The sequence below is a fragment of the Oncorhynchus clarkii genome, chromosome 1, assembly GCF_045791955.1.
Source record: "Oncorhynchus clarkii lewisi isolate Uvic-CL-2024 chromosome 1, UVic_Ocla_1.0, whole genome shotgun sequence".
NCBI lineage: Eukaryota > Metazoa > Chordata > Actinopteri > Salmoniformes > Salmonidae > Oncorhynchus > Oncorhynchus clarkii.
Window position 1 is genome coordinate 83,319,254 of NC_092147.1, and position 26,987 is coordinate 83,346,240.

The 26,987-nt window shown below is 44.2% G+C and overlaps 3 protein-coding genes across 3 annotated transcripts in view; 1 reads left to right on the forward strand and 2 right to left on the reverse strand.

Moving 5' to 3' along the window:
• Window positions 1-3,817: 3,817 nt before the first annotated feature.
• Window positions 3,818-12,533, reverse strand: LOC139418024 (5-hydroxytryptamine receptor 1D-like). The gene is made up of 5 exons (XM_071167117.1): window positions 12,199-12,533; window positions 8,482-8,642; window positions 6,120-6,235; window positions 5,597-5,719; window positions 3,818-5,106 (listed from the first exon to the last, which is right to left on the reverse strand). The coding sequence occupies exons 1-5, from the start codon at window positions 12,368-12,370 to the stop codon at window positions 3,861-3,863; spliced, it is 1,818 nt and encodes a 605-aa protein (XP_071023218.1). The 5' UTR covers window positions 12,371-12,533; the 3' UTR covers window positions 3,818-3,860.
• Window positions 12,534-13,239: 706 nt separating this feature from the next.
• LOC139413409 (probable methyltransferase TARBP1) overlaps window positions 13,240-26,987 on the reverse strand; it is a 34,455-nt gene continuing 20,707 nt past the window's right edge. Inside the window, exons 21-29 of the mRNA XM_071160763.1 lie at window positions 26,813-26,962; window positions 26,344-26,430; window positions 25,151-25,371; window positions 24,300-24,381; window positions 23,948-24,119; window positions 23,474-23,659; window positions 16,316-16,440; window positions 15,793-15,929; window positions 13,240-13,702 (exon numbers count right to left, since the gene is read on the reverse strand). Coding sequence (XP_071016864.1) covers window positions 13,534-13,702; window positions 15,793-15,929; window positions 16,316-16,440; window positions 23,474-23,659; window positions 23,948-24,119; window positions 24,300-24,381; window positions 25,151-25,371; window positions 26,344-26,430; window positions 26,813-26,962 — 1,329 coding nt within the window. The 3' untranslated portion in view covers window positions 13,240-13,533. The remainder of the gene's footprint in view (window positions 13,703-15,792; window positions 15,930-16,315; window positions 16,441-23,473; window positions 23,660-23,947; window positions 24,120-24,299; window positions 24,382-25,150; window positions 25,372-26,343; window positions 26,431-26,812; window positions 26,963-26,987) is intronic.
• LOC139418029 (NACHT, LRR and PYD domains-containing protein 1 homolog) lies at window positions 18,444-21,295 on the forward strand. Its single transcript, XM_071167130.1, has 2 exons — window positions 18,444-20,840; window positions 21,046-21,295. Exon 1 carries the CDS (start codon window positions 18,906-18,908, stop codon window positions 20,451-20,453), a length of 1,548 nt encoding a protein of 515 aa, XP_071023231.1. The 5' UTR covers window positions 18,444-18,905; the 3' UTR covers window positions 20,454-20,840; window positions 21,046-21,295.

The following is a 26,987-nucleotide window of genomic DNA, read 5'->3' on the forward strand; positions in this document are numbered from 1 at the left end:
GGTGGTCGAAAACTTCCCGGAAGCAGCGGGTGAACTCCTCAAATTGGTCCAACACCGCTTCTCCTTCCCCCCAAACGGCGTTGGCCCACTCCAGGGCTTTACCTGAGATGCAGGAGACAAGGGTGGACACGCTCTCACGGCCCGAGGGAGCCGGGTGAATGGTTGCCAGGTAAAGCCCCAGCTGGAGTAGGAACCCCTGACATCCCGAAGCCGTCCCATCATACTCCCTCGGAAGAGCGAGCCGGATCCCACTGGGACCAGGTGAAGGAGAGGTGGGTAGTGGTGCCATTGGTGGTGTCGGCCGAGGCGTCCCAGCAATCCATCGTCTGCAGGACGCGATCCATTCCGGTGCTGAGATGTTGCAGCATGGCCGCATGCTGCTGGGACGCGCTCCTCGACCCTTAATATGGGGCTGTCTGCTCCTGCTGACTCCATATCCTCAAGTGTTGCGGGATTCTGTCAGAATGGTGGGTGTAGCTGGTGTATGCAGTCAGGAGCAGGAGAGCAGAGAACTGGGAGCAACGTAACTTTACTCAGAATAATGAATGGTGCAAGGTAAAACAATACACTTGCCCAAACACAAACACACGAACATCAACGTTTACACACGTGCAAGAAACAGCACCTGTCAAAATAACCAGTCACCGACATTACAGAACATGATATAAAACAATCCCGCACAACGCCATGGGGGAAACAGAGGGTTAAATACAGTGGGGCAAAAAAGTCTTTAGTCAGCCACCAATTGTGCAAGTTCTCCCACTTAAAAAGATGAGAGAGGCCTGTTTTCATCATAGGTACACTTCAACTATGACAGACCAAATGAGAAAAAAAATCCAGAAAATCTCATTGTAGGATTTTTAATGAATTTATTTGCAAATTATGGTGGAAAATAAGTATTTGGTCAATAACAAAAGTTTATCTCAATACTTATATACCCTTTGTTGGCATTGACAGAGGTCAAACGTTTTCTGTAAGTCTTCACAAGATTTTCACACACTGTTGCTGGTATTTTGGCCCATTCCTCCATGCAGATCTCCTCTAGAGCAGTGATGTTTTGGGGCTGTTACTGGGCAACACGGACTTTCAACCCCCTCCAAAGATTTTCTATGGGGTTGAGATCTGGAGACTGGCTAGGCCACTCCATGACCTTGAAATGCTTCTTACGAAGCCACTCCTTCGTTGCCCGGGCGGTGTGTTTGGGATCATTGTCATGCTGAAAGACCCAGCCACGTTTCATCTTCAATGCCCTTGCTGATGGAAGGAGGTTTTCACTCAAAATCTCACTATACATGGCCCCATTCATTCTTTCCTTTACACGGATCAGTCGTCCTGGTCCCTTTGCAGAAAAACAGCCCCAAAGCATGATGTTTCCACCCCCATGCTTCACAGTAGGTATGGTGTTCTTTGGATGCAACTCAGCATTCTTTGTCCTCCAAACACGACGAGTTTAGTTTTTACCAAAAAGTTATATTTTGGTTTCATCTGACCATATGACATTCTCCCAATCTTCTTCTGGATCATCCAAATGCTCTCTAGCAAACTTCAGACGGGCCTGGACATGTACTGGCTTAAGCAGGGGGACACGTCTGGCACTGCAGGATTTGAGTCCCTGGCGGCGTAGTGTGTTACTGATGGTAGGCTTTGTTACTTTGGTCCCAGCTCTCTGCAGGTCATTCTCTAGGTCCCCCCGTGTGGGTGTGGGATTTTTGCTCTCCGTTCTTGTGATCATTTTGACCCCACGGGGTGAGATCTTGCACGGAGCCCCAGATCGAGGGAGATTATCAGCGGTCTTGTATGTCTTCCATTTCCTAATAATTGCTCCCACAGTTGATTTCTTCAAACCAAGCTGCTTACCTATTGCAGATTCAGTCTTCCCAGCCTGGTGCAGGTCTACAATTTTGTTTCTGGTGTCCTCTTTGGTCTTGGCCATAGTGGAGTTTGGAGTGTGACTGTTTGAGGTTGTGAACAGGTGTCTTTTATACTGATAACAAGTTCAAACAGGTGCCATTAATACAGGTAACGAGTGGAGGACAGGGGAGCCTGTTAAAGAAGTTACAGGTCTGTGAGAGCCAGAAATCTTGCTTGTTTGTAGGTGACCAAATACTTATTTTCCACCATAATTTGCAAATAAATTCATAAAAAATCCTACAATGTGATTTTCTGGATTTTTTTTTCATTTTGTCTGTCATAGTTGAAGTGTACCTATGATGAAAATTACAGGCCTCTCTCATCTTTTTAAGTGGGAGAACTTGCACAATTGGTGGCTGACTAAATACTTTTTGCCCCACTGTACATGAACAATAATTAGGGGAATGAAAAACAGGTGTGTAGAAACAAAGACAAAACAAACGGAAAATGAAAAGTGGATCGGCGATGGCTAGTAGACCGGCGACGCCTACCTCCGAGCACCGCCCGAACAAGGAGAGGAACCCACTTCGGCTGAAGTCGTGCGACGCTTACCTCCGAGCACCGCCCGAACAAGGAGAGGAACCCACTTCGGCTGAAGTCGTGCGACGCCTACCTCCGAGCACCGCCCGAACAATGAGAGAAACCCACTTCGGCTGAAGTCGTGACATAGACAGTATAATAGATTTAATTTACAAAGGAACTAGACAGTAAAACAGCTGTAATTTACAAAGGAACTAGACAGTATAACAGATGTAATTTACAAAGGAACTAGACAGTATAACAGATATAATTTACACAGGGGAGCGCAGCTGCTTGTCAAGAAGCCACACTCATGTTAGAAGTTCAGCTCCCTGAAACAATTATTTTCAAATAAACAACTAATTTAACCAAAAAAGGGGGAATTTCTATCATCCCAATGGAGGTGTAGATTACATATCACATTCCAGTGTTTCTAATGAAGGTGTAGATTACATCTCACATTCCAGTGTTTCTAATGAAGGTGTAGATTACATATCACATTCCAGTGTTTCTAATGAAGGTGTAGATTACATCTCACATTCCAGTGTTTCTAATGAAGGTGTAGATTACATCTCACATTCCAGTGTTTCTAATGAAGGTGTAGATTACATATCACATTCCAGTGTTTCTAATGGAGGTGTAGATTACATATCACATTCCAGTGTTTCTAATGAAGGTGTAGATTACATATCACATTCCAGTGTTTCTAATGAAGGTGTAGATTACATATCACATTCCAGTGTTTCTAATGGAGGTGTAGATTACATATCACATTCCAGTGTTTCTAATGAAGGTGTAGATTACATCTCACATTCCAGTGTTTCTAATGAAGGTGTAGATTACATCTCACATTCCAGTGTTTCTAATGGAGGTGTAGATTACATCTCACATTCCAGTGTTTCTAATGAAGGTGTAGATTACATCTCACATTCCAGTGTTTCTAATGAAGGTGTAGATTACATCTCACATTCCAGTGTTTCTAATGAAGGTGTAGATTACATCTCACATTCCAGTGTTTCTAATGAAGGTGTAGATTACATCTCACATTCCAGTGTTTCTAATGAAGGTGTAGATTACATCTCACATTCCACTATTCAAACTTGTAAACAAGACTGTATAAGATTTCTGTTAATCAGACTCTGTGCAGCCAATGGCAATGTCTGCTATAGGTATAATGCCGGGAGCCACTTGTGGATTTGACAGCTCTAACGCAGTTCTGCCTCTGACACCATCAAAACAACTGCTATGCTGATGTCGGCTAAAGCAGATCTGATTGGATCGAGCCGTTAGTCTTCTGTTTTACCCCACGTCCTCTGAGGTTGGAGCGCGGGGTAAGTCATAGTACAGCACTCCTGGAGACGTTTCATTCGGGGTTAAGTGCCTTGATCAACGACAGATGGATGGTTCATAAAGATCTTAATCCGCTCCGACTAGCATACATCATGCTCTACCCTCACTGTGATCTGTCCATAGAAGAAGGTTGCCTGTCTGTCTCTGGTGGCTGCAGAGAACGGCAGACTGCTGCCCTCTGCTGTCCTGGTGGGGACCTGCAGGCACTCCAACCTCCTGTTTGAACTCCTCTCCCCACCTCCTCCAACTGAGTCCTGCCACGGGGGGCAGGAGGAGGTGGAGGAAGAGGCGGAGCTACCGGGGCGGAACACACCACACACACGCTCCCTGGAGCTGTCCGAGAAGTTGGAGTCGACTGTGAAGACGGAAGAGCAGTAGGCCCGTCTCAGCCCCTCTCCTACAGGTGTGTTGTGGATGTTAGACCCAGGTCCAGAACATACTAGGCCAGGATGGGGGCGGGGCCACTGGGGTCGGGGATGGACAGAAGTCAGAGTACATGGGTCAAATGGTTCACCGCTCCTCCCCTCCTCTCCCTCCCCCCTGGTCTCGCCTCCCCCACTCCCCACCACGTTCCCCCCAAGACGCACTCTGATCTTCTGCTTCAGGCACCGCAGAGCCCCCTGGAACCTCTGACTGAGCAGAGCATACAGCAGAGGATTGATGTCTGAGTTCAACAGAACCAACCAATAGGAGAAGGTAACCGCTGAGGGCGGAACTAAGGAGGACTTACACGATAGGGCGGTCTCCGTGGCCTGGACTAGCGCAACGCCTATATATGGAGTCCAACACAAGAAGAAGGCAGCGATAACCAGGAAGAGACGTACAACCCCGTGGTGATGGAGGTGATTGGAGTTGGAGTTCTGGTGGGGCGGATGGGGGTGGCCATGGGGGGCGTGTTGGGCCAGGAAGGAGAACAGTCTCCGGGATGCAGCATTGGAGCTGGAGGTAGAGTCTGGGTGGTTGGAGGTCTGTGGAGCTCCAGCAGTATGATCTGACCCTGAAGGAACCTCATCCCCAACCTCTCCATGGGTCTCCGATACAAACCGCCCACTCAGATGATACACCAGCCTGGAGGTGGAAGGACCGTGGGCACCTAGACACCTCGGACTAGTCCGCTCAGAAGTACTCTCGGTCGGGAAGGAGGAGCTCGGCATTCCAGTGTTTCTCTGGAGCTGGTCCTCCAGGTTGTGGATCCTCCTGGCGTGGCTCCGGGCTACACGGACGATGATGACGTAACAGAAGAGGATTACTGCAGCAGGCATGAGGAAGGACAGGGCAGCCATGAAGGCTGTGTAGCTGGGACTGCTCTTCCAGTTCACCGCACAGCTGAAATAATAGTACATGGTGATAGTTTACATTAGTGACCTTATTACTGTAACATGTCCTGGAAGTACTGCACAGTGTAACAAGTATTGGAAGTACTGCACAGTGTAACAAGTATTGGAAGTACTGCACAGTGTAACAAGTATTGGAAGTACTGCACAGTGTAACAAGTGTTGGAAGTACTGCACAGTGTAACAAGTATTGGAAGTACTGCACAGTGTAACAAGTATTGGAAGTACTGCACAGTGTAACAAGTATTGGAAGTACTGCACAGTGTAACAAGTATTGGAAAGGATCACTGTTACGCAACACTGTAAGAATGAGTAATAGCAATTATTGATACATTGTACTCACGGAAAATATGAAACATTAATAAGGGCAATGCAGCCTTTTATCTAAAGCAAACGTACATTTTAGTGCTGACATTCCATACATTTTGAGATCATACATTGTTAGTATATTTGACCCCAGCGGGAATGGAACCTACACCAACCTGTACATGGGAGCCATGTAGGACACAGTGCTCCAGCCCAGCAGAGGAGGACAGCTGGTGACCAGGGCCTGGAGCCAGATCCACAGCACCACAGCACACTTCCTCCATAAGGTACAGTGGGAACTGGAATAATAATCCAAATAACTAGAAAAGTTCCATTTTCTGAAGGAAATGTCTGTGCTTGATTTAACTGTTTCTAATCTAGATCTATAGTCTAATGAGATGCCCTAGGTTTAGATCGGATTGGTCTATAGTCTAATGAGATGTCCTAGGTTTAGATCTGATTGGTCTATAGTCTAATGAGATGTCCTAGGTTAAAAACAGATTGGTCTAGATCTATAGTCTAATGAGATGTCCTAGGTTTAGATCTGATTGGTCTAGATCCTAAGTTAGTAGTACAGTGCCTTCAGAAGGTATTCACACCCCCTGGGAATACTTTCTGAAGGCACTGTATCATTTGTCTAGATCTATTTTAGTTGGTTCAAATGTATAGTCTTGTAGTTGGTCAGGATCATTGAATTACCTGTAGCGCAGACAGTCTATGATAGAGTGGTAGCGGTCCAGGGCGATGGCTGCCAGGGTCAGGACTGAGGCTGTACAGTAGACTGAGGAGGTGTACCCCACATACAGACACAGGTCCTAGCAGACAGAAGGTAGGGAGAAACAGATGAACCAGTCCAGTCACTGTTATGGGGCACATTTCTCACACACAGACGATCAAATAAACGTTTGAAAGAGTCACTAGTGTTATGGAAGGGGCAGCCACTGACAACCCTGCTCCAGGAGAGCGACCCGCCCGACAACCCTGCTCCAGGAGAGCGACCCACCTGACAACCCTGCTCCAGGAGAGCGACCCACCTGACAACCCTGCTCCAGGAGAGCGACCCACCTGACAACCCTGCTCCAGGAGAGCGACCCGCCTGACAACCCTGCTCCAGGAGAGTTACCCACCTGACAACCCTGCTCCAGGAGAGTTACCCACCTGACAACCCTGCTCCAGGAGAGTTACCCACCTGACAACCCTGCTCCAGGAGAGTTACCCACCTGACAACCCTGCTCCAGGAGAGTTACCCACCTGACAACCCTGCTCCAGGAGAGTTACCCACCTGACAACCCTGCTCCTGGAGAGTTACCCACCTGACAACCCTGCTCCAGGAGAGTTACCTGCCTGACAACCCTAATCCAGGAGAGTTACCCACCTGACAACCCTGCTCCAGGAGAGTTACCCACCTGACAACCCTGCTCCAGGAGAGTTACCCGCCTGACAACCCTGCTCCAGGAGAGTTACCCACCTACAACCCTGCTCCAGGAGAGTTACCCACCTGACAACCCTGCTTCTGGAGAGTTACCCACCTGACAACCCTGCTCCTGGAGAGTTACCCACCTGACAACTCTGCTCCAGGAGAGTTACCCACCTGACAACCCTGCTCCAGGAGAGTTACCCACCTGACAACCCTGCTCCTGGAGAGTTACCCACCTGACAACCCTGCTCCAGGAGAGTTACCCACCTGACAACCCTGCTCCAGGAGAGTTACCCACCTGACAACCCTGCTCCAGGAGAGTTACCCGCCTGACAACCCAGTAGCTCTCCATTAGGAGGGTTGGCCTCCCCTTGGTTATGGTACACCCCTGGGTTATGGTCCACTCCTGGGTTGTGGTCCACCCCTGGGTTATGGTACACCCCTGGGTTATGATACACCCCTGGGTTAGGGTACACCCCTGGGTTATGATACACCCCTGGGTTAGGGTACACCCCTGGGTTATGGTACACCCCTGGGTTATGGTACACCCCTGGGTTATGATACACCCCTGGGTTAGGGTACACCCCTGGGTTAGGGTACACCCCTGGGTTATGGTACACCTCTGGGTTATGGTCCACCCCTGGGTTATGATTACACCCCTGGGTTAGGGTACACCCCTGGGTTATGGTACACCCCTGGGTTATGGTACACCTCTGGGTTATGGTCCACTCCTGGGTTATGGTACACCCCTGGGTTATGGTTCACCCCTGGGTTATGGTACACCCCTGGGTTATGGTTCACCCCTGGGTTATGGTACACCCCTGGGTTATGGTACACCCCTGGGTTATGGTACACCTCTGATTTATGGTCCACTCCTGGGTTATGGTACACCCCTGGGTTATGGTTCACCCCTGGGTTATGGTACACCCCTGGGTTATGGTACACCCCTGGGTTATGGTTCACCCCTGGGTTATGGTACACCCACCCCTCCTGTCTCAGCCTCCAGTATTTATGCTGCAGTAGTTTATGTGTCGGGGGGCTAGGGTCAGTTTGTTATATCTGGAGTACTTCTCCTGTTCTATTCGGTGTCCTGTGTGAATTTAAGAGTGCTCTCTCTAATTCTCTCTTTCTCTCTCTCAGAGGACCTGAGCCCTAGGACCATGCCTCAGGACTACCTGACATGATGACTCCTTGCTGTCCCCAGTCCACCTGGCCGTGCTGCTGCTCCAGTTTCAACTGTTCTGCCTTATTATTATTCGACCATGCTGGTCATTTATGAACATTTGAACATCTTGGCCATGTTCTGTTATAATCTCCACCCGTACAGCCAGAAGAGGACTGGCCACCCCACATAGCCTGGTTCCTCTCTAGGTTTCTTCCTAGGTTTTGGCCTTTCTAGGGAGTTTTTCCTAGCCACCGTGCTTCTACACCTGCATTGCTTGCTGTTTGGGGTTTTAGGCTGGGTTTCTGTACAGCACTTTGAGATATCAGCTGATGTACGAAGGGCTATATAAATACATTTGATTTGATTTGTTATGGTACCTACAGATTAACTATATGACTGCGTAGAGGCACTATAACATCAATGACACTCACACACACTCTCACACACACAGATGAATAGAAGCCCCAGATCAGCCTTACAGTACAGTCGACCCATCCGTTGTTCATGATGGAGAGAGCTATGAAGGGCATGACCCCAACCCCGACCAACAGGTCACTGATGGCCAGGTTCATAATGAGCACTGATGTCACGCAGTGGAAGGTCTTGGTGGCCGCCACTATCACAATCACCAGGATGTTACCTACAGACACACACACATAATATGACAGCATTAGAGTCACATGGATCTTTACCTTCCATTAAAGGGGCCTATCTGCAGTTGCTATAGTCATTTTTGGATGTATAAATGAACCGTGTGAACAGACATTTTTGGATGTATAAATGAACAGTGTGGACTCGAGTCACATTACCTGGACTCGAGTTTGACTCCAGTCAGAAATGTGATGATTTGAGGCTAGACGTTGAGCCTCAAGACTAGGACTAGGACTTGAGACTGATGAAGTGAAATTATCTGGCCAGGTTTTGGAACATTTTGTCACTTATTTTATGGCACAGAGTCTTGGTGGAATTCTCTCCACGCAGCCAGACACTGTAGCTTGCAAAAAAACGTGCACGAGATTGGGTAGTGAAACGCACACTCGGCCCTCTGATTGGACCAGCAAACTGTCAGTCAACAGAGGTCGGATGAGCTGGTGGTTTTTAAAGTTGGGGTGGGTCACAGAAGGTTTTTGGAGGTCAGAGTGTGAAACTGAATGGATTAAAAAAATTATAATAATAGAAATTATTACATTATTTTATATGTATAACTAAGCCTATTTGATCTGGTCACCAACAGGTGCCTAAGGCATTACACCAAATTCCTTTCTCAAAAACATAACATGGAAAAGATGAGTGTATTGACTGTTGACCAATGACCAGTCTGCAGCATCAACCGCCCCACACTTATCCAGATAAGTGACCAAAAATCACTTGTTTCATCCTCTCCGGTTTTTCCTGGTAAAAACAGAGTAGCCTATGTTGATATTATCTATATACAGCTCAGAAATCTGTTACAGAGAATCTTTGCCAGAACAACAGGCTACCAGGCAATTTCATTAGAACATTTTCATATTTCAGTTAGGTCTAGTTTGGGTGAGTTAATTAGGCTATATATATACAGTACCTCAGTTCTACGTATTGGCTATATGTCATAAGACATATAGCTGTAACATCACACTACCTTCAATACTTATGAGATGAAGATGTTTGTGAGGAAGAGAAAGGCTCCAGACAGACCCTGCTTTCCGACCTCCGCTGCATACAGTAGAGTAGCTTCCAGCCTTGTAACGCTTAGAACGCACCAACAGACAGATTGCATTTTGGAACACCAGAATTACATCCATTTCCAATGAAACGCTGCGTTTGCTTTGCAGCATTGCGTTGCAGATGTAGTTGCAATGCGTTCGGTGTAGTGCATTTCGAACATATGTGTCAAACTGTATGCGTTAATTGCTTGACAGAAATGGTAGCAGAAGGTGAATGTTGAACTGTTGTTGCCTACATATCCAGATGAGGCCTCATGCCATTTTGCGCCAAAACACTGTCGGTGTGTTCGAAGCGTTATGATGCTGCTTGCTCTGGACTCTAGAGAAGTGACATGATATCACTAATTGATATTGACATGAATGACTTTCAGCTCAAAATGCAGGTGTAAAACGCAGTTTATTTCTGTATCTTGTGTTTTGAAAATACATAACCGTTTATGGCTGTATGAATTCTTATTTCTATGGCAATGACAGGCTACATCTGCTCAGATTGTGTCCGCGTGTGCATGTGCGTGCGCGTGGGTGTTCGCGAGCGTTGAACACTCCGGTCAAAACGTTTAGGAAACAATGATCTAGCGAACAGATTGCTGATTTGTTGTACAACTATAGGATCGGGTCCCGGCAAAACGTTAAATTATAGAGCGAGAGGATTGCCATAAATAAATATTTACAGCTCAAAAATAATATTAACTGTTAGCTTTACAAGCTCACCAGCAATGGGCATCAAGCAACACAATCACTAGCATAGGCCCACTGGTCTTTTGCTATGTCGAAATGGATTCAAATTAATAATTTACTTATGAAGCTTGCATTTAGAATATGTTGTTCAAATTCATTATTACATCATCAAAAATGTGTTGTCGACAAAATAATGAAAAGAGCTGTCAGGTAGCCTCAATAAATAGACACATATTTGTAGTTGAAGTCATTGCATGCATCGATGTTTTATTTTACTTGACTTGAGACTTGACTTGCTCTTACAATGCACGACTTGGACTTGACTCCAGACTCGACCAGTTCTATTTGTGACTGGACTTGAGACATGGACCTCATGACTTGAGACTTGCTTGTGACTCGAATAATAGTGATTCAGTCCCACCTCTGTAAATGAATGATACCAGTAACTGCCAAAATAAAGGAAACCAGCATAAAGCATATTCATAGGGCGCTGGGCCACCACGCGCCGTCAGAACAGCTTGACATAGATTCTACAATTGTTTGGAACTTTATTTTAGGGTTGAAACACCACTCTTCCACGAGAAATGCCATAATGTGGTGTTTTGTTGTTGATGATGGTGGAAAACTCCAGAATCTCACATAAGTGTTCAGTTGGGTTGGGATCTGGTGACTGACTGGCTGACTGACACACCCACAACTGAGATCTCTTCTAGCCATGGTAGCCAAAATAATGGGCAACTGGGCATTTTTTTTATACATGACCCTAAGCATGATGGGATGATAATTGCTTAATGAACTCAGGAACCACTCCTGGGTTGAAGCACCTGCTTTCAATATACACTTTGTATCCCTCATTTACTCAAGTGTTTCCTTTATTTTGGCAGTTATCTGTATGTATCCATTGATTCTTGAAGAATATAATTTATGCCTCGTGAGCTTAGTTCAACTGTCGTACCTCATCAGAACCCAAAATATAAACTTGTTTTACACCAATGTTTGTAAACAAAGTAAATGTAAAGACACTATATAGCCTCAACATGGTTAAAACTATATTTTGTTATCTCCTAGATGGTCAGTCCTTGCATCCATAGCTACGTCCATGAATTTGAGAGTGGTTATATGTCTTCAGCCCCAACTGTCAGCTTTGTAGAGGAACGGGGGCAGGGAAAACGCTTGGTTGTTGTTTCAACTGCTGATTGCCGCTTTAATTTATACAGCAAGTTTCAGAGTAGGCCTCCTGTAGAGGTCTCAAAGCATTCTTCTAAGAAAAGCCATTGCTACAAATTCCATTGAAAGAATAAGGCAACATCAAAAACAATATTTCGATGCTTGTGGTGCTTTAATCACAGACATGGCCAGTGTCTTTCTAAAAGAAAGCACATCACACAGAGAGACATCTGCCACCAATGTATAGCAGCACCCAGCGGGGATTTGTACAGCATTCATCACGCTAGCGTTTCCCCTTGATTATTTTACACAGGCATAAAAGGCTCTCCAAATCAGTGTTCAGAGCATCTGTAATCAGTGTTCAGAGCATCTGTAATCAGTGTTCAGAGTATTTTTAATCAGGGTTTAGGACCAAGAAGTTAAACCCCACATGTATAATTAAAACCATTATAGGAGCCCAATGTATTGAAGGCAGAGGGGAACATAGTGGGCGTCTAATGCTACAATGAAGATAACGCATATAACTGGAAGTCAGTGAAAACTGAAAAGTGATTCACTTTTTCGAAATGATTAAGTATATTTTCATGAGCTTTATGAAAATAAAAGGTTTTCCTTGCAGTTGCGCATCTGCGTTATGATGACACACACCTGTGACTGCGCCGAGACACATCAACACCATCAGGACCTCCAGAACCAGTTTAGTTCGGGGGGACAAGTTGAGCCGAGCCTCCGCCATCGATGTCGCATTCCGGACTGAAATCCGCATCTCATCCGGGAAAGGGGCACTTGTATCCAGCCAAGCGCCACCTAGCTGCTCCATAGCCTACTCTCCTTTTTTGATGCTATTTAACCAAGTTTAAACTTTTTGTTGATACTGGTTGGAAATAGTTTTGGGCGCCAAATATCCATAGGCTATTAATTCTACACAGGGTAAACGACATACATTTTAGTCATCTTGTAAATACGTTTCCTTCTCATTATCCATTGTTCCTATCCTCTACCAGTCTAATGTCTCCGCCGCACCGCTCAGTGGTTCGTTCACCTGCGCAACGTTATTCTTGGTGAAAGTTGGGCGTGGCGCACGGCACCTTTCGATAAACTACTGTGAGCTTATGTTCTTTCTGCGCTATGAACGGCTCCGTGAGAAATAACATGGTTTGGTAAGAAAAACATAAATAAACCAAATGTGTGTGATAAGAAAAACAGAGTTCTTACGAAATAATTGTTTTATTTGTTTAAAAAGATGCATTACTTTCCAACAATTTCTCCACTCCAAAAAAAAGCATTGTTCAATATTTAATATCACACAGAAAAAAAACAGAGACTCGGGGAAAATCATCTGCTTTATCAAATGCTTTACTGGGAAAGCACTTGGAAACATGACCCTGTCCAAACGACAAACGCATTGGAATATTCTAATGTAATATCTAGCCACGGCTAAAGCGGAATACCCTCCAATGGATCTGAGATGGGTTCTAGGTCTAATAACAAGTCACTACTTGTAAGACTAACATCCATTCTCTAGATATATGGCCCATTGGATGGTTAAGGCTGCATTTTAAAATGGGTTAAAGGTACAGTTGTGAGGGCTGTAGGTACAGTTGTCGGTAGGTACAGATATAGGATCAGCGTCCCCTTCTAACCTTAACCATTAGTGGGGAAAGGCACCATGCAGCTCAGTTGGTAGAGTGTGGTGCTTGCAACACCAGAGTTGTGGGTTCGATTCCCATGGGGGACCAGTATGAACATGCATGTACTCACTACTGTAAGTTTCTCTGGATAAGAGCATCTGCTTAATGACTACAATGTAAAGGGGCAACTTAACCCTACTCCGCAGCGGGGGCAGTAGGGGGTAGGTACTGGTGGGTTTACCCCCACACTAGGGCCATGTTCATTAGTGCACGCAATGGAAAACATTTAAAAAACGTTTTACAACAGAGTGAAAACGTTTGTTTCTTATCATCCAGGTAATCTCTCCCTATTTCAGTCTGACTTCACTCCAGTAGAGGGCAGGTACTGGCGGGTGTACTCCCACACCAGCAGGGCGGCGCTCACGTGTACGTTGAGGGAACGGATGACACCTTGCTGAGGGATCTCCACACACACATCCAGCAGCTGGAGCAGGTTAGCTGGGATACCCTCACGCTCATTACTAAAGTAGGGAGGAGGGAGGGGGGGGGGGGGGGGGGGGGAAGTATGAATAAAAAGGAGAATAACTAGACAGGTGAAATATGGAACACAGTGCTAGGAAATGAGATAGGATGTTGGTCCATAGAAATGTAAAGGACTGGAACACTGGACATTCCCATTCAAGTCAATGTCATTCTATTTCTATAGTGTAAGGTCAAAGTTCATTTAGATCCGTGTTAGATCCACATATATATAGATCCACGCGACTGAAATTTAAAGGTCATTTCCAATTGAGCTGACAATGTGGTCTCCACAAATGCGGGAGCAATGCCTTTAGTAGGTCCATAGCCGAAAAGGGGCGATGGGGTTGAATCCCGGCCTTAGTCACTGATCTACAGAACATTCACCCTGGCCTGCTGTGAACAATATGACAGAGACAGGTACAGATATGGTTGTAATGGGTTACATTAGACAAACACCATGCTGTGCTGGAACAGAGCAGACCACAGGTGGAGTGTTCACTGACTAATGGCTGTGTGTGTGTGTGTGTGTGTGTGTGTGTGTGCGTGTGTGTGTGTTTGTGTGTGTGTGTGTGTGTGTGTGTGTGTGCGTGTGTTGACTGAGTGCGAGATACACTTTGCCTTGTTGGGTTCATTACAAATAGCAGCTCTCCTCGGCCTTCTCAGCTTAAACAAACCCTGTATGTTTGACTGAGCTCAACCATCCCACCCAGGAATGATCAACCTCCAATAACAAACCAATAACAGACGCCGTTTGGAGACGGTACACACAGTAGAGAAAAAACGTGTATTACTGACCGATGTGTGTCTATTGATCAAACATCATTCTGTAGCTTGTGTGTGTGTGTGATATATATATATATATATATATATAAATAAATAAATAAATAACTCACACACACACACACACACACACACACACTTGAAGTCGGAAGTTTACATACACTTATCTACTTTGTGCACAAGTAACTTTTCCAACAATTATTTACAGACAGATTATTTCACTGTATCACAATTCCAGTGGGTCAGAAGTTTATATACACTAAGTTGACTGTGCCTTTAAACAGCTTGGTAAATTCCAGAAAAAGCTTCTGATAGGCTAATTGACATCATTTGAGTCAATTGGAGGTGTACCTGTGGATGTATTTCAAGGCCTACCTTCAAACTCAGTGCCTCTTTGCTTGACATCATGGGAAAATCAAAAGAAATCAGCCAAGACCTCAGAATGTGTGTGTGTGTATATACATATACAGTGGGGAGAACAAGTATTTAATACACTGCCGATTTTGCAGGTTTTCCTACTTACAAAGTATGTAGAGGTCTGTAATTTTAGGTGCAAATCTAAAACAAAAATCCAGAAAATCACATTGTATGATTTTTAAGTAATTCATTTGCATTTTATTGCATGACATAAGTATTTCATACATCAGAAAAGCAGAACTTAATATTTGGTACAGAAACCTTTGTTTGCAATTACAGGGATCATACGTTTCCTGAAGTTCTTGACCAGGTTTGGTCTCTCACAGTTGAAGTGTACATATGATAAAAATTACAGACCTCTACATGCTTTGTAAGTAGGAAAACCTGCAAAATCGGCAGTGTATCAAATACTTGTTCTCCCCACTGTATATACATACATACATTTGTGCATGTGATGCATGGCTGGAGCGTGTGTTCCCTGTTCTTCCCTCCACAGAGCACCCATTAGAGACCAGCATGCCTGGGCACGTCTCCTCACTGCAGCAGGAAGCAGGGCTGTGTGTGTGTGTCTGCCTGATCGGGGCCCAGGGGAACACTCACTCCATTACTGAGATTCCATTAAAGAGCTTTGTCAGCTTCCTCCCTGACCCGTGAGAGAGTCCCGGCCATGGCTGTGTATGTACACGTGTGTTAATACAGTCAAGTCAATGAATTGATGTGCAATAATTATGTCATGCATTGATTGTTCATTTGTGTGGTTTGTCTGTTAGTGAATAATTGCATTTCATGTCATGGCTTTTGTTGAAGCAGAAAATACTTCCAATATGACACAAAGTTATATACAACTGGACATGACAATGTGCTCTGCTGTCCTACAAGAGAGTGGTTTTACCCCAGCAGTAACAGAGTCTTCTCAGGGAACTTGTAGTCCTTTAGACTCTGACTATTGGCTGTCTGCTCCACTCCCACAATGCAGTAGCCCTCCCTCTTCTTCAGCTGCAAGAAGTCAGCTAGTTCTACGGGCTTCACCTGGTAGAGACACAAATATATGATGTTAACATAACACGTTTTTAACTGGCTAAAAAGTCAGCTGAACACAGTAGAGTGAATGAACTTGGTGAGCATCTCAATATCCTAGAGTGTTCAGCTGTCCTCCTTCCTCTACATCTGCACTGAAAAACTACAGCACTGGAGACTTTAGGTCAATGGTGTCCAAATCATTCCATGGAGGGACAAGTTTTTTTTTTTTCCTGCCAATTAAAACCTAGACAAACAGGGGAGGGGAGTTCCTTACTAATTAGTGACCTTAATTCATCAATCAAGTACAAGGGAGGAGCGAAAACCTGCAGACACTCAACCCTCTGTGGAATGATCTCGACACCTGTGGTTTAGGCCACTAAAGTGTTGTTACCTACCTCCAGTAGGGGGAGCCATAGCTCAGAGGAGACACTCAGGGCCTGGAAGTGTTTATCACTGACGTGGCGAAGACTGTCCAATACCAGAGCACTGGCCCCAAAGATCTCACACGTCCTACACAGACCTTCACACACACACACACACACAGACAGAGCGATCGAGAGAGACAAAGAGAGAAAGACAATGAGAGAGACAAAGAGAGAGGAGACAGAGAGAGAGAGTGAAAGTGTTTATCACTGACTTGTCAAAGGCTGTCCAACACATATTACACTGAACAAAATAATAAATGCAACATGTAAAGTGTTGGTCCCATGTTTCACGAGCTGTAAGATGCCAGACATTTTCCATACGCACAAATAACTTATTTGTCTCAAATTTTGAGCACAAATATGTTTACATCCCTGTTAGTGAGCATTTCTCCTTTACCAAGATAATCCATCCAACTGACAGGTGTGGCAAATCAAGAAGCTGGTTAAACAGCATGATCATTACACAAGTGCACCTTGTGCTGGGGACAATAAAAGGCCACTCTAAAATGTGCAGTTTTGTCACACAATGCCACAGATGTCTCAAGTTTTGAGAGAGCGTGCAATTGGTATACTGACTGCAGGAATGTCCAGAAGAACTGTTGCCAGATAATTTAATGTGCATTTCTATACCATAAGCCACCTCCAACATAATTTTTGAGAGTTTGGCAGTACATCCAACTGGCCTCACAACCGCAGACCACGTGTAACCAAGTCAAACCAGGACCTCCTATATCCGGCTTCTTCACCTGCGGGATCGTCTGAGAATAGCCACCCGGACAGCTGATGAAACTGTGGGTTTACACAACCAAATAATTGCTGCACAAACTGTCAGAAACCGCCTCAGAAAAGCTCATCTGCATGCTCGTCATCCTCATCATGGTCTTGATCTGATTGCAGTTCGTGATCAAAGCCGTTTTTTGGAGTTTTCTTTTAAGGTATTTGTGACCAACAGATGCATATCTATATTCCCAGCCATGTGAAATACATAGAATAGGGCCTAATTCATTTATTTCAATTGACTAATTTCCTTATACGACCTGTAACTCAGTACAATCTTTGAAATTGTTGCATGTTGCGTTTATATTTTAGTTCAGTGTTTAATGGTCGATATGGTAGATCTACAGGCCACTGGCCCCAAAGAGCTCACATGTCCTACACACACATGTATGTACACATTAACAAACAATTACACAACCACTATTTACATGTTTCAGATATTTGTATGCTACAGGTTTAAGGTGATATTTTCTTCAGACAGAGCATGGAATTTGTTTTATTTTATTTAAAGGCCCAGTGCAGTCAAAATTCTCTTTTTCCTGTGTTTTGTATCACCTGACAAAACTAACACTGTAAAAGTGTGAAAACATTTGCTGTTTGAAAATATAATCTACAAAGGACTTTCTAATCAGCAGGTTTTGCATTGGTAGAGTTTAAGCTTAATTAGTTAATAGACCAATAACAAAACTCTCTGCCAATAACAGCTGGTTTTTAGTTTCCCCCTCCCCACTCCCAGTCCTATAACAATTATTGCTTGAGATTTTTTTGTTGCTAAAAAAACTATTTTTGTCAATTTTAATGGAAAACTATTTTATAAGGTACTTAATTGTTCCCCAGAAATGATTTGACTGATATAAAAATGGCTGCATTAAGCCTTTAAACTACTACACAGCCCGGCAGACAGACAAACATGCACACACACACACACACAGAGAAATATAAATCAAACAAAAACACAATGATTTACACAATCATTATTTAAATGTTTCAATTATTCTGAATGCTACAGGTATAGAGTGATATTTTCTTTAAGCAAAATAGCCCAGATCAGCACATAAAATACTGTAAAAGTCATATTTTGCAGTGTGGTTTAATGAAGTATGTAATAAGGATATGATTATTTAACCAGATACTCGTCAGCTTTTTTATTCTGTGGGATGCACAAGTTGCAGCCTTAGGAACTCACATTTAAATCTAACACTGTGATAGCCACCCTGTATAAAATATAATATTGTTGAAAATCCACCTTAAAAAATATCCACCTTTACTCAAAGACCATGTGACTGCATTAAAGCCAAACACAGTCCACAGATCACACCCATTTTAAGACTGAAAGTAACTCTTACAGCGGGAAAGGCTACTTCACAGTTCTCTCATGTCTTTCTTTTGTTGATTTGGACATTCATTAATTGTCTGTTAGGAGTGGAACTAACTGAGACTGGGAGAGGAACGCAAATTCACAACGTGACGTTTGGACAATAAAAAGGGAAACTGGCTAGACATTTCCTGTAGTAAATGGATTACACCTGACAACACATACCAGAGGATATTATTTTTTTCACGTTTTGAGGCTATACCGTGTTTGTTTACAATTACGATGTTAACAAATGTTGCCATAAAGCAAGCTTATATTCTGGGTTCTGATGGGGTACGACAGTTGAACTAAGCTCATTAGGTATTTTTAAATTATATTCTTCTAGAATCAATGGCTTAGCAAGAACATTACTGCTTTATAAATCCAAAAGTGGATGTAGCCACTGCAGATTGCGCATTTGGAGTGAAAATGGCCACATCAAAAGATCAAGATGTCGATAACTGTGAAACTAGCACTCCTGAACAGTCAAATCCTCTGCTACCCCAGTTGTCACAACTTGATGAGCTCTCAAACGTAATTGAAAGGGCAGAACCTAGTGAACAGGAATTGAAGACTTTAGTTTCACTTCTTCTGTCTCTTGGTGATAATATCGAACGCGATTTAAAACAACAGAACTTAATGATAGATAGGCTTAAAGTCATACATACCAAAATCATGGACAAACTTAGTCCTGGTGAAAAGGATGGTAGTAGTTTCATCACTGGAACAATAAGACAGTTCTACAAAAAGGCACTGGATTCAGTAGGAACAATCATCACTAAACTGGCCAAAGAGATTGGAGTCAACTATTCAGAGTCAAATATGTGTCTCCAAAAAGAGTTTGGCCTTAAAACCGATTGTCCAAAGGAATGTTTGAATTGCAACCATATAAAGAGCTCAATGTCCTGGATTCAGGTTGAACCCTTCGTGTCTACAGAGGATGAGACCACCGTCTACACACTCGACTCTTCTGCAGCAGGGCATTACGAGTGCATCTTATCAGGGCTGCGGTGGGTATGTGAGAGCAAAGTCAGTCTGCGATACCAGTTCAGCTCCTGGGAGCCTCACAGGGCCACTCTGAACAACATGCGGTTTGAAGAAGGAGGTCCATTACTGGACATCACAATGATTTCTGGCAAACTAGAGGAAATTAGTCTGCCACACTTTGTCTGTATAGATCCAGACTACCCACAATCCTCTTTGAGAGAAGACATAAAGGTTCTACATGTGAAAGACAACAGAGTGCTTGTGGAAGAAGTGGATGAGGTGACGGGGTTCCACGCCAAACTGCTTCGTCCCTCCTTCTCTGGCAGGGGTTTGGTACTGAGACGTGGGTTGCATTGGAGAGTGCACTGTGACCTTCTGATCTTTAGGTCCACCAGAGCACTCCTCACCTTACACACATATCTGATCCAATGTGATACTTCTCTAGCACGGGAGGTGGAGGCACAGGAGAAGTCCTATGGATTCGTAAGACTTCCAAAGCCAAAGCCGGAGAAGTCCCAGCGGAAGGGGAGTCGCTTCACCCTCAAGACCTCGTGTCAATCCTCGATTACACCAGAAAAGATCAAGCTAAGAAGCACCCGGCCAAACTACTTTGAAGTGTACATAAAGGACCCTGCGATGGACTTTGAGATGGAGTTGATAAGTGAGAAGGGAGAATCTGCATGGAAAGCTGAAATACGAACAGAGGAATACAGAGATGATTCATCCACAAGAGACATTGAGTTTGTTGATGAATTCAGACCACAGATCATTCAAAGAGTCAATAATGTGTTTGCCATAGCAGATATTCTCTTCACAAAGGGCATGATCGGTGAAGAGATCAATGCAAATATCAGCGCTGCACCGACCCGCCAGGCCAAGATGAGAGTGATATACGAGGCACTGAATTCAGGTGGACCACACGTCAAAGCTGCATTCTTTACTGCACTCAAAGAAAAGGAACCCTTTCTAGTCAAAGACTTGGCTCAATAATACCTTATCGCTCAATCTCTAACACCCCTCTACGAGACCATTATGCCTAGACACTTTATTCAGCATGTTCTCCTTCAGTCCAGCAGGACAGAGGCAAGAGGAGGAGTGATGAGGAGAACTATGAAAGAAGAGACTTTTCAGGTGTCAAGAATAGCAGTCCAAGGCCCAGTTCTCTGTGACATTTTAGTGACAGAAGGCATGGGTAGGAAGGCCCCACCAGCATACACACACACACACACTCATGAAGAGGTTTCACTTTCACTCACACATGGAGCACAAAGAAGAATGAACGTTGAGAGAGAATTGACATTGATTAAAGAAAATAAGACAAATTTGAAATGAACTGGAATTCTTTAAAATAATAATTAACAGGTAAATATGTTAAAGGTTGAAAACATTGGGAAATATACAGTGGAAGATATTAAAAGGTTGAAAACATTGGGAAATATACAGTGGAAGATATTAAAAGGTTGAAAACATTGGGAAATATACAGTGGAAGATATTAAAAGGTTGAAAACATTGGGAAATATACAGTGGAAGATATTAAAAGGTTGAAAACATTGGGAAATATACAGTGGAAGATATTAAAAGGTTGAAAACATTGGGAAATATACAGTGGAAGATATTAAAAGGTGATTAAAGAAATGCAGTAAAATGGTTAAGAATGTTATAATGATGGTTGTTTTTAAGGTACAGTATATCTGGAACATGTTTAAGAGTCTTGGAGGAGGTTGATATTGACATGGTGTAATGATGAAATGTTATGTTTAAATGATGAAATGTTTAAAAAATGTTGGATGTTTAAGATGTAATGGGAGTAATAAAGTAGGTTGGAGTAAGATTAGAATTGAGTGGAATGAGAAAGGTTAATGTCTAGAAATGAATGTTTTAAAAGTGAATGATAATGTAGTATCCTAAGGGTGCTAGCTGGACTAGCTCCCCAGGTCAGAACAGCCAGGAGGAGGCAGGAAGAGGTACGCGTGCGGTTGAGGCGGACATCCTGTCTAGGCAAGAGAAGAATCCCCTTCTGAGAAATGGCCGCATTACAGTAGGTGTTAACCACTGAATGCCTGCGTCATCGGGGCAGATCTTTAACCACCGTGAGTCAGCAGAATACGAGGAGTGAAAGAGGCAGGATTTTTGGGAGAGGTACAACTCTCTTTGAGCTTGCTAGAAGAACCTGTCTTCAGCTGGAGGAAGATTTTGCTAAATCTTTTTAGCTTAAAATGCATCGATATTTATTCTTAGTGTTTAAGTAGAAATCTAGGGGGAACACTTAAGGTTACCTCATTGATAGGAGTGTTAAAGTAGTTAAACACCGACTGAAGGACTGATCATCCCGAGGGGGGAAGACAAACGGTTTATAAATTGTAAGAAATGTTTTTTCTTGTTATTAAATACTGTGCTTCTCATAAAATTGTAAAAGGACAAACAATATATTACTGGCACCCTAATAATGGTTTAGTTAAGGGCGCTGGAGGCATCTATGACTCTAATCCAGGGTTAATTTTCACTTATCGGTTTGTGATATTTCTTTGTGATTGATTGATCTGGGATTTTTTATGTATTTTTCTAGAATTTTGAATAAACTAGCTTTATTGTTCTGACACCCTGTGTTATCAAAGAGTCATACAAATGCATGTCGTTTTACTCTAGGTTTCTGAAATTGACTTGATTAATCGAGGATCTCTAGCAAATTTTCTTGGCTAACTAGTCCATTGGGAACCCTAGACCCGAACTATAGGTACGGAGTGCATTGATAGGAGTCGTAAAATGGGTGTCTGGGCTAAACCAACCCAGAGGAGTGCGTCCCACTCATAGTGTGCTGAAGTTGAAGCTCTGGCCTGGACGATCCTGAGAAGGCACCGGGGGTTTATACATTAGGAGTGAGGGAGCATAGGCACTCGTCTTCTAGGATAGCCCACTTTACTCTAAGGCCTTTACTGTTGAGGAACAGTCCCTAGCTGTATACTAGCTCAGTGGTAAAGCAGAGCGGCATCTATCAGATCTGTAGGGATTAATGAGGAGGAATAATTGACCTGCCATTGGGTAGGCAGGGGCGAGTTGAATTGTTAATCCTGCAGAGGTGGTATTCTAGCTCTGACACACGGTTAGAAACCTAGAACATAAAACAGTGGTCCTAAAATAGTTCTCACGTTAAACGTCAACTTTGGCCACGAAAATTCTCAATTTTCAAACAGAAATGGGGTATGCCTTTGGTGGTTCATCGATGACGATGATACATTACTCCCACTCGCCAGAAAAAGTAACTATTGACTCCTGAGTTAAAAAAAATCTTAACTAGACAGTAGCTAGCCAGTTTGCTAGCATCATTTAATAGCCTAATGGTAGTAGCTAGTACTACTAACTAGTAGCTAGGCCATAATTGAAAATAAGAATTTGTTCTTAACTGACTTGCCTAGTTAAATGAAGATAAAAAAATACAAATTTGAATATTGGTTGATAAAATAGGTTTTCTCCTGTATAAACTCATTTAAATCAACATAAGGCTTACATAAACAGACAGCAGGCAGCGCAGCAATACGGCAGCCCAGTGGGGAACATGAGTCTGTTATGATGCAGTGCTAGTGCTCCTTAGACAAACTCTGATTAGGACTGATTAGTTTATGTAGTGCTGCCTGCTGCTGTCTGTTTGCATGGCAACGCTTAGCAACACCAAGTATATTGGGTAGCTAATGGAAAATAATACAATACAATACAATATAGCTAGATAGAAATGGCTGTGGGTTCATATGTGACCGACTGGATTCCAACCAGGGTCTCCTGAACACTACATGACTGTGTTAGCTCCTTGAGCTCAAGCCTGGGGAGCTAACACAAGTCTTCAGGTCTCAAGCAAGGTTACTCATCATGTGAACATGGTTCATCATTCCACCTCCGTTACACATGGAACCCAGAGAGATCAGCAGATGAAGGTTAAAACATTCATCCTGTACCAAGTTGTTCAGCATTGACTGACCTGTATAAATAGAGGTTAAATAGAAAATAAATAACTAACCTCCCAGGTTGGTGGGCTTGTCTATGAGAGAGGCAACCACCAGGAGGGCACTGTGCAGCTTGCCCAGGCGTGCTGCTCTCTGCTGGGGCACTAGACCCAGCTCTGGCTCCTGTTCCTGGATCCCCAACCTCCAGGGGGTCATCTTCTTCTGGACCTCGGCCCAGCGCTCCTCACCATCCTGATCCCCTAACAAACGACAACACACTGAGGTATCTACAACAGGGCTTTTAAACTGAAGTCCTGGAGGGCCAGAACACTTATAAAGTCAGGGACCTGGCCAATCAATTTCATGAATTGATCATTTAACTACCAGGTAGAAAGGAGAACCAGCAGTACTTCAGACCAATAGTTGAATAGCTGTGATCTCCACTTTAACCAGAGTAGCTGTCTGTTGGGTACAGTCTCTGCTGCCATCTAGTGGTGATACCCTTTTCAGTTCAAGACAACTTCCTTTATCCCCTCAGGGGAATGTACCTTTATCCTGCTGGATCCAGTCTCCAGGCTGAATCTGGCTCAGGTCAGGGACAGGGTTCCTCAACGGGAGAGATGCACTCTGGGAGAAGTCCACCAACTTCTCAAACTTCCAGGGCGGAATCCACTCGTCCTCAAACACCTCTGATAGGCTGGGGAATGTGTAGAATATGGTCTGGCAGGGAGAGACGGGAGGAAAAAGGACAGTTTACACACGTCGTCTCTCCTCAATCGACACTCGGTACATTCGTTTTTTAGAGACCCAACGCAATCAGGTCAAATTACAATGAATCAAGAGATTTTAAAAGATTTATACTTCAAATTCACACAATCAATCAACAATACAGTGTCTTACTTCCACACTATAGTCTCTAACAGGATGAAAGACACCAAAGAAGAAGTGGTCCTGGATCCTGCTCCAGTTCTTATTGGCATTTCTGTACAGAGATATACAGTAGTTATACGAGTCCAATAATGTATTTATTTAATCTAGGCAAGTTAGTTAAGAACAAATTCTTATTTACAATGGCGGCCTACCCTGGCCAAACCCAGACTACGCTGGGCCAATTGTGCACCGCCCTATGGGACTCCCAATCACAACCGGATGTGATCTAGCCTGGATTCGAACCAGGTACTGCAGTGATGCCTCTTGCACTGAGATACAATGTCTTAGACCACTGCGCCACTCGGGAGCCCAATAACAATTTCCACAGTTTCCAATGGAGCTAAGATAACCAAATGTGGTTCCTCCTTCACTAATAATAACAGGTAGCCTAGTGGTTAGAGTGTTGGACTAGATCGAATCAATGAGCTGACAAGGTCAAAATCTGTGGTTCCTCCTTCACTAATAATAACAGGTAGCCTAGTGGTTAGAGCGTTGGACTAGTAACCGAAAGGTTGTTAGATCGAATCAATGAGCTGACAAGGTCAAAATATGTGGTTCTGCCCCTGAACAAGGCAGTTAACCCACTGTTCCTAGGCCGTCATTGAAAATAAGAATGTGTTCTTAACTGACTTGCCTGGTTAAATTTTTAAAAAGAGACTTCCAGTAATATATGCCATTTAGCAGTCACTTTTATCCAAAGAGACTTACAGTCATGTGTGTATACATGTTATGGATGTACAGTGACTGTATGAATTTTAGAATGCGATTCCTGCGGCAACCTTGGCAACATAATAATCCTAGTTCATATGTAACTCACTCACCCAGTACTCTGCATAGCCTCAGCCTGGTGCAGACAGGCCTTAACGACGGTGGTCAGCCCCCCGAGCCCATCCGCTCCCCCGGCCCCCTCCTCGGCCTCGGCCCTCGCCCCCTCCAGACCCCACACCCTCTTCAGGGCCAGCAGGGCGTACAGACGAACACTGAAGTTATGGCTGAAACACCACTGGAGTATAACATCCAGGGCCTTACGCCACTGTACTGCCTGGTGGGGGGTACAGACAGAGAGATGGAGAGATGGAGAGACGGAGAGAGATACAGAGAGAGAGAGATAGAGAGATACAGAGATACAGAGATACAGAGAGAGAGACAGAGAGAGAGAGATGGAGAGATAGAGAGAGAGACAGAGAGAGAGACAGAGAGAGAGACAGAGAGAGAGACAGAGAGAGAGAGATAGAGAGATACAGAGATACAGAGAGAGAGAGAGAGAGACAGAGAGAGATGGAGAGATAGAGAGAGAGACAGAGAGAGAGACAGAGAGAGAGACAGAGAGAGAGAGAGAGAGAGAGATGGAGACGGAGAGAGAGAGACAGAGAGACAGAGAGAGATGGAGAGATAGAGAGATACAGAGATACAGAGAGAGAGAGAGAGAGAGAGATGGAGAAATAGAGAGATAGAGAGAGAGACAGAGAGAGATGGAGAGATAGAGAGAGAGACAGAGAGAGAGACAGAGAGAGAGACAGAGAGAGAGAGAGAGATGGAGACGGAGAGAGAGAGACAGAGAGACAGAGAGAGATGGAGAGATAGAGAGATACAGAGATACAGAGAGAGAGAGAGAGAGAGAGATGGAGAAATAGAGAGATAGAGAGAGAGACAGAGAGAGATGGAGAGATAGAGAGAGAGACAGAGAGAGAGACAGAGAGAGAGACAGAGAGAGAGAGAGAGAGAGAGATGGAGACGGAGAGAGAGAGACAGAGAGACAGAGAGATAGAGATACAGAGAGAGATACATACAGAGAGAAGGGAGAGAGATACAGAGAGAAGGGAGAGAAGTGTGAACACTGAAGTTATGGCTGAAACACACTGAAACACAACTGGAGGATCGTGTCCAGGGCCTTAAGCCACTGTACTGCCTGGTGTGGAGGGACACAGAGGAGGAGGAGAGGGGCTCAGGAGAGGAGGAAGAGTCCCCTGTGCTTTAATGGTTTTACTTTATGATGGTGACATGTGGATCTTACCTTCTCCTTGAGTTGAGGCATGATGATGTTGAGGTGGACCAACACAGACAGGAAGGTACAGACACTGGTCTTGGTCTTCTCTTGATCCTGTTCAGACACAAACCACATCAATTAGACACATTGGCTATAGATCAATATGGACTATCACAAGTTCTTTAAGCCAGTGAAAATAGAAGCCACTTTTCATTCAGTGACAATACAATAGATGCCAGTTTTTGTGGTATTATGTGGCACAGTGGGTAAGAGCATGGCACTAGCAACACCAAGGTTGAGGGTTCAATTCCAGCAGTGGTCACATACACATCCGAAAAGGGTAAGCACTCACCACCCTGAAGCAGGCCCAGAGTCAGTCTGTATTCAGGGTACTGGACTAGGATTAAAACCATCTGCCACTCACCACACTGAAGCAGGCCCAGAGTCAGTCTGTATTCAGGGTACTGGACTAGGATTAAAACCATCTGCCACTCACCACACTGAAGCAGGCCCAGAGTCGGTCTATGTGTTCAGGATACTGGACTAGGATTAGAACCATCTTCCACTCTATCAGGTACTTGACTGAGGCCTGGTTACTGACGAAACCTGCCTCAAACACACGACCCAGAACGGTACCTACAAACTCCTGGATGAACACAAACACAGGGTTA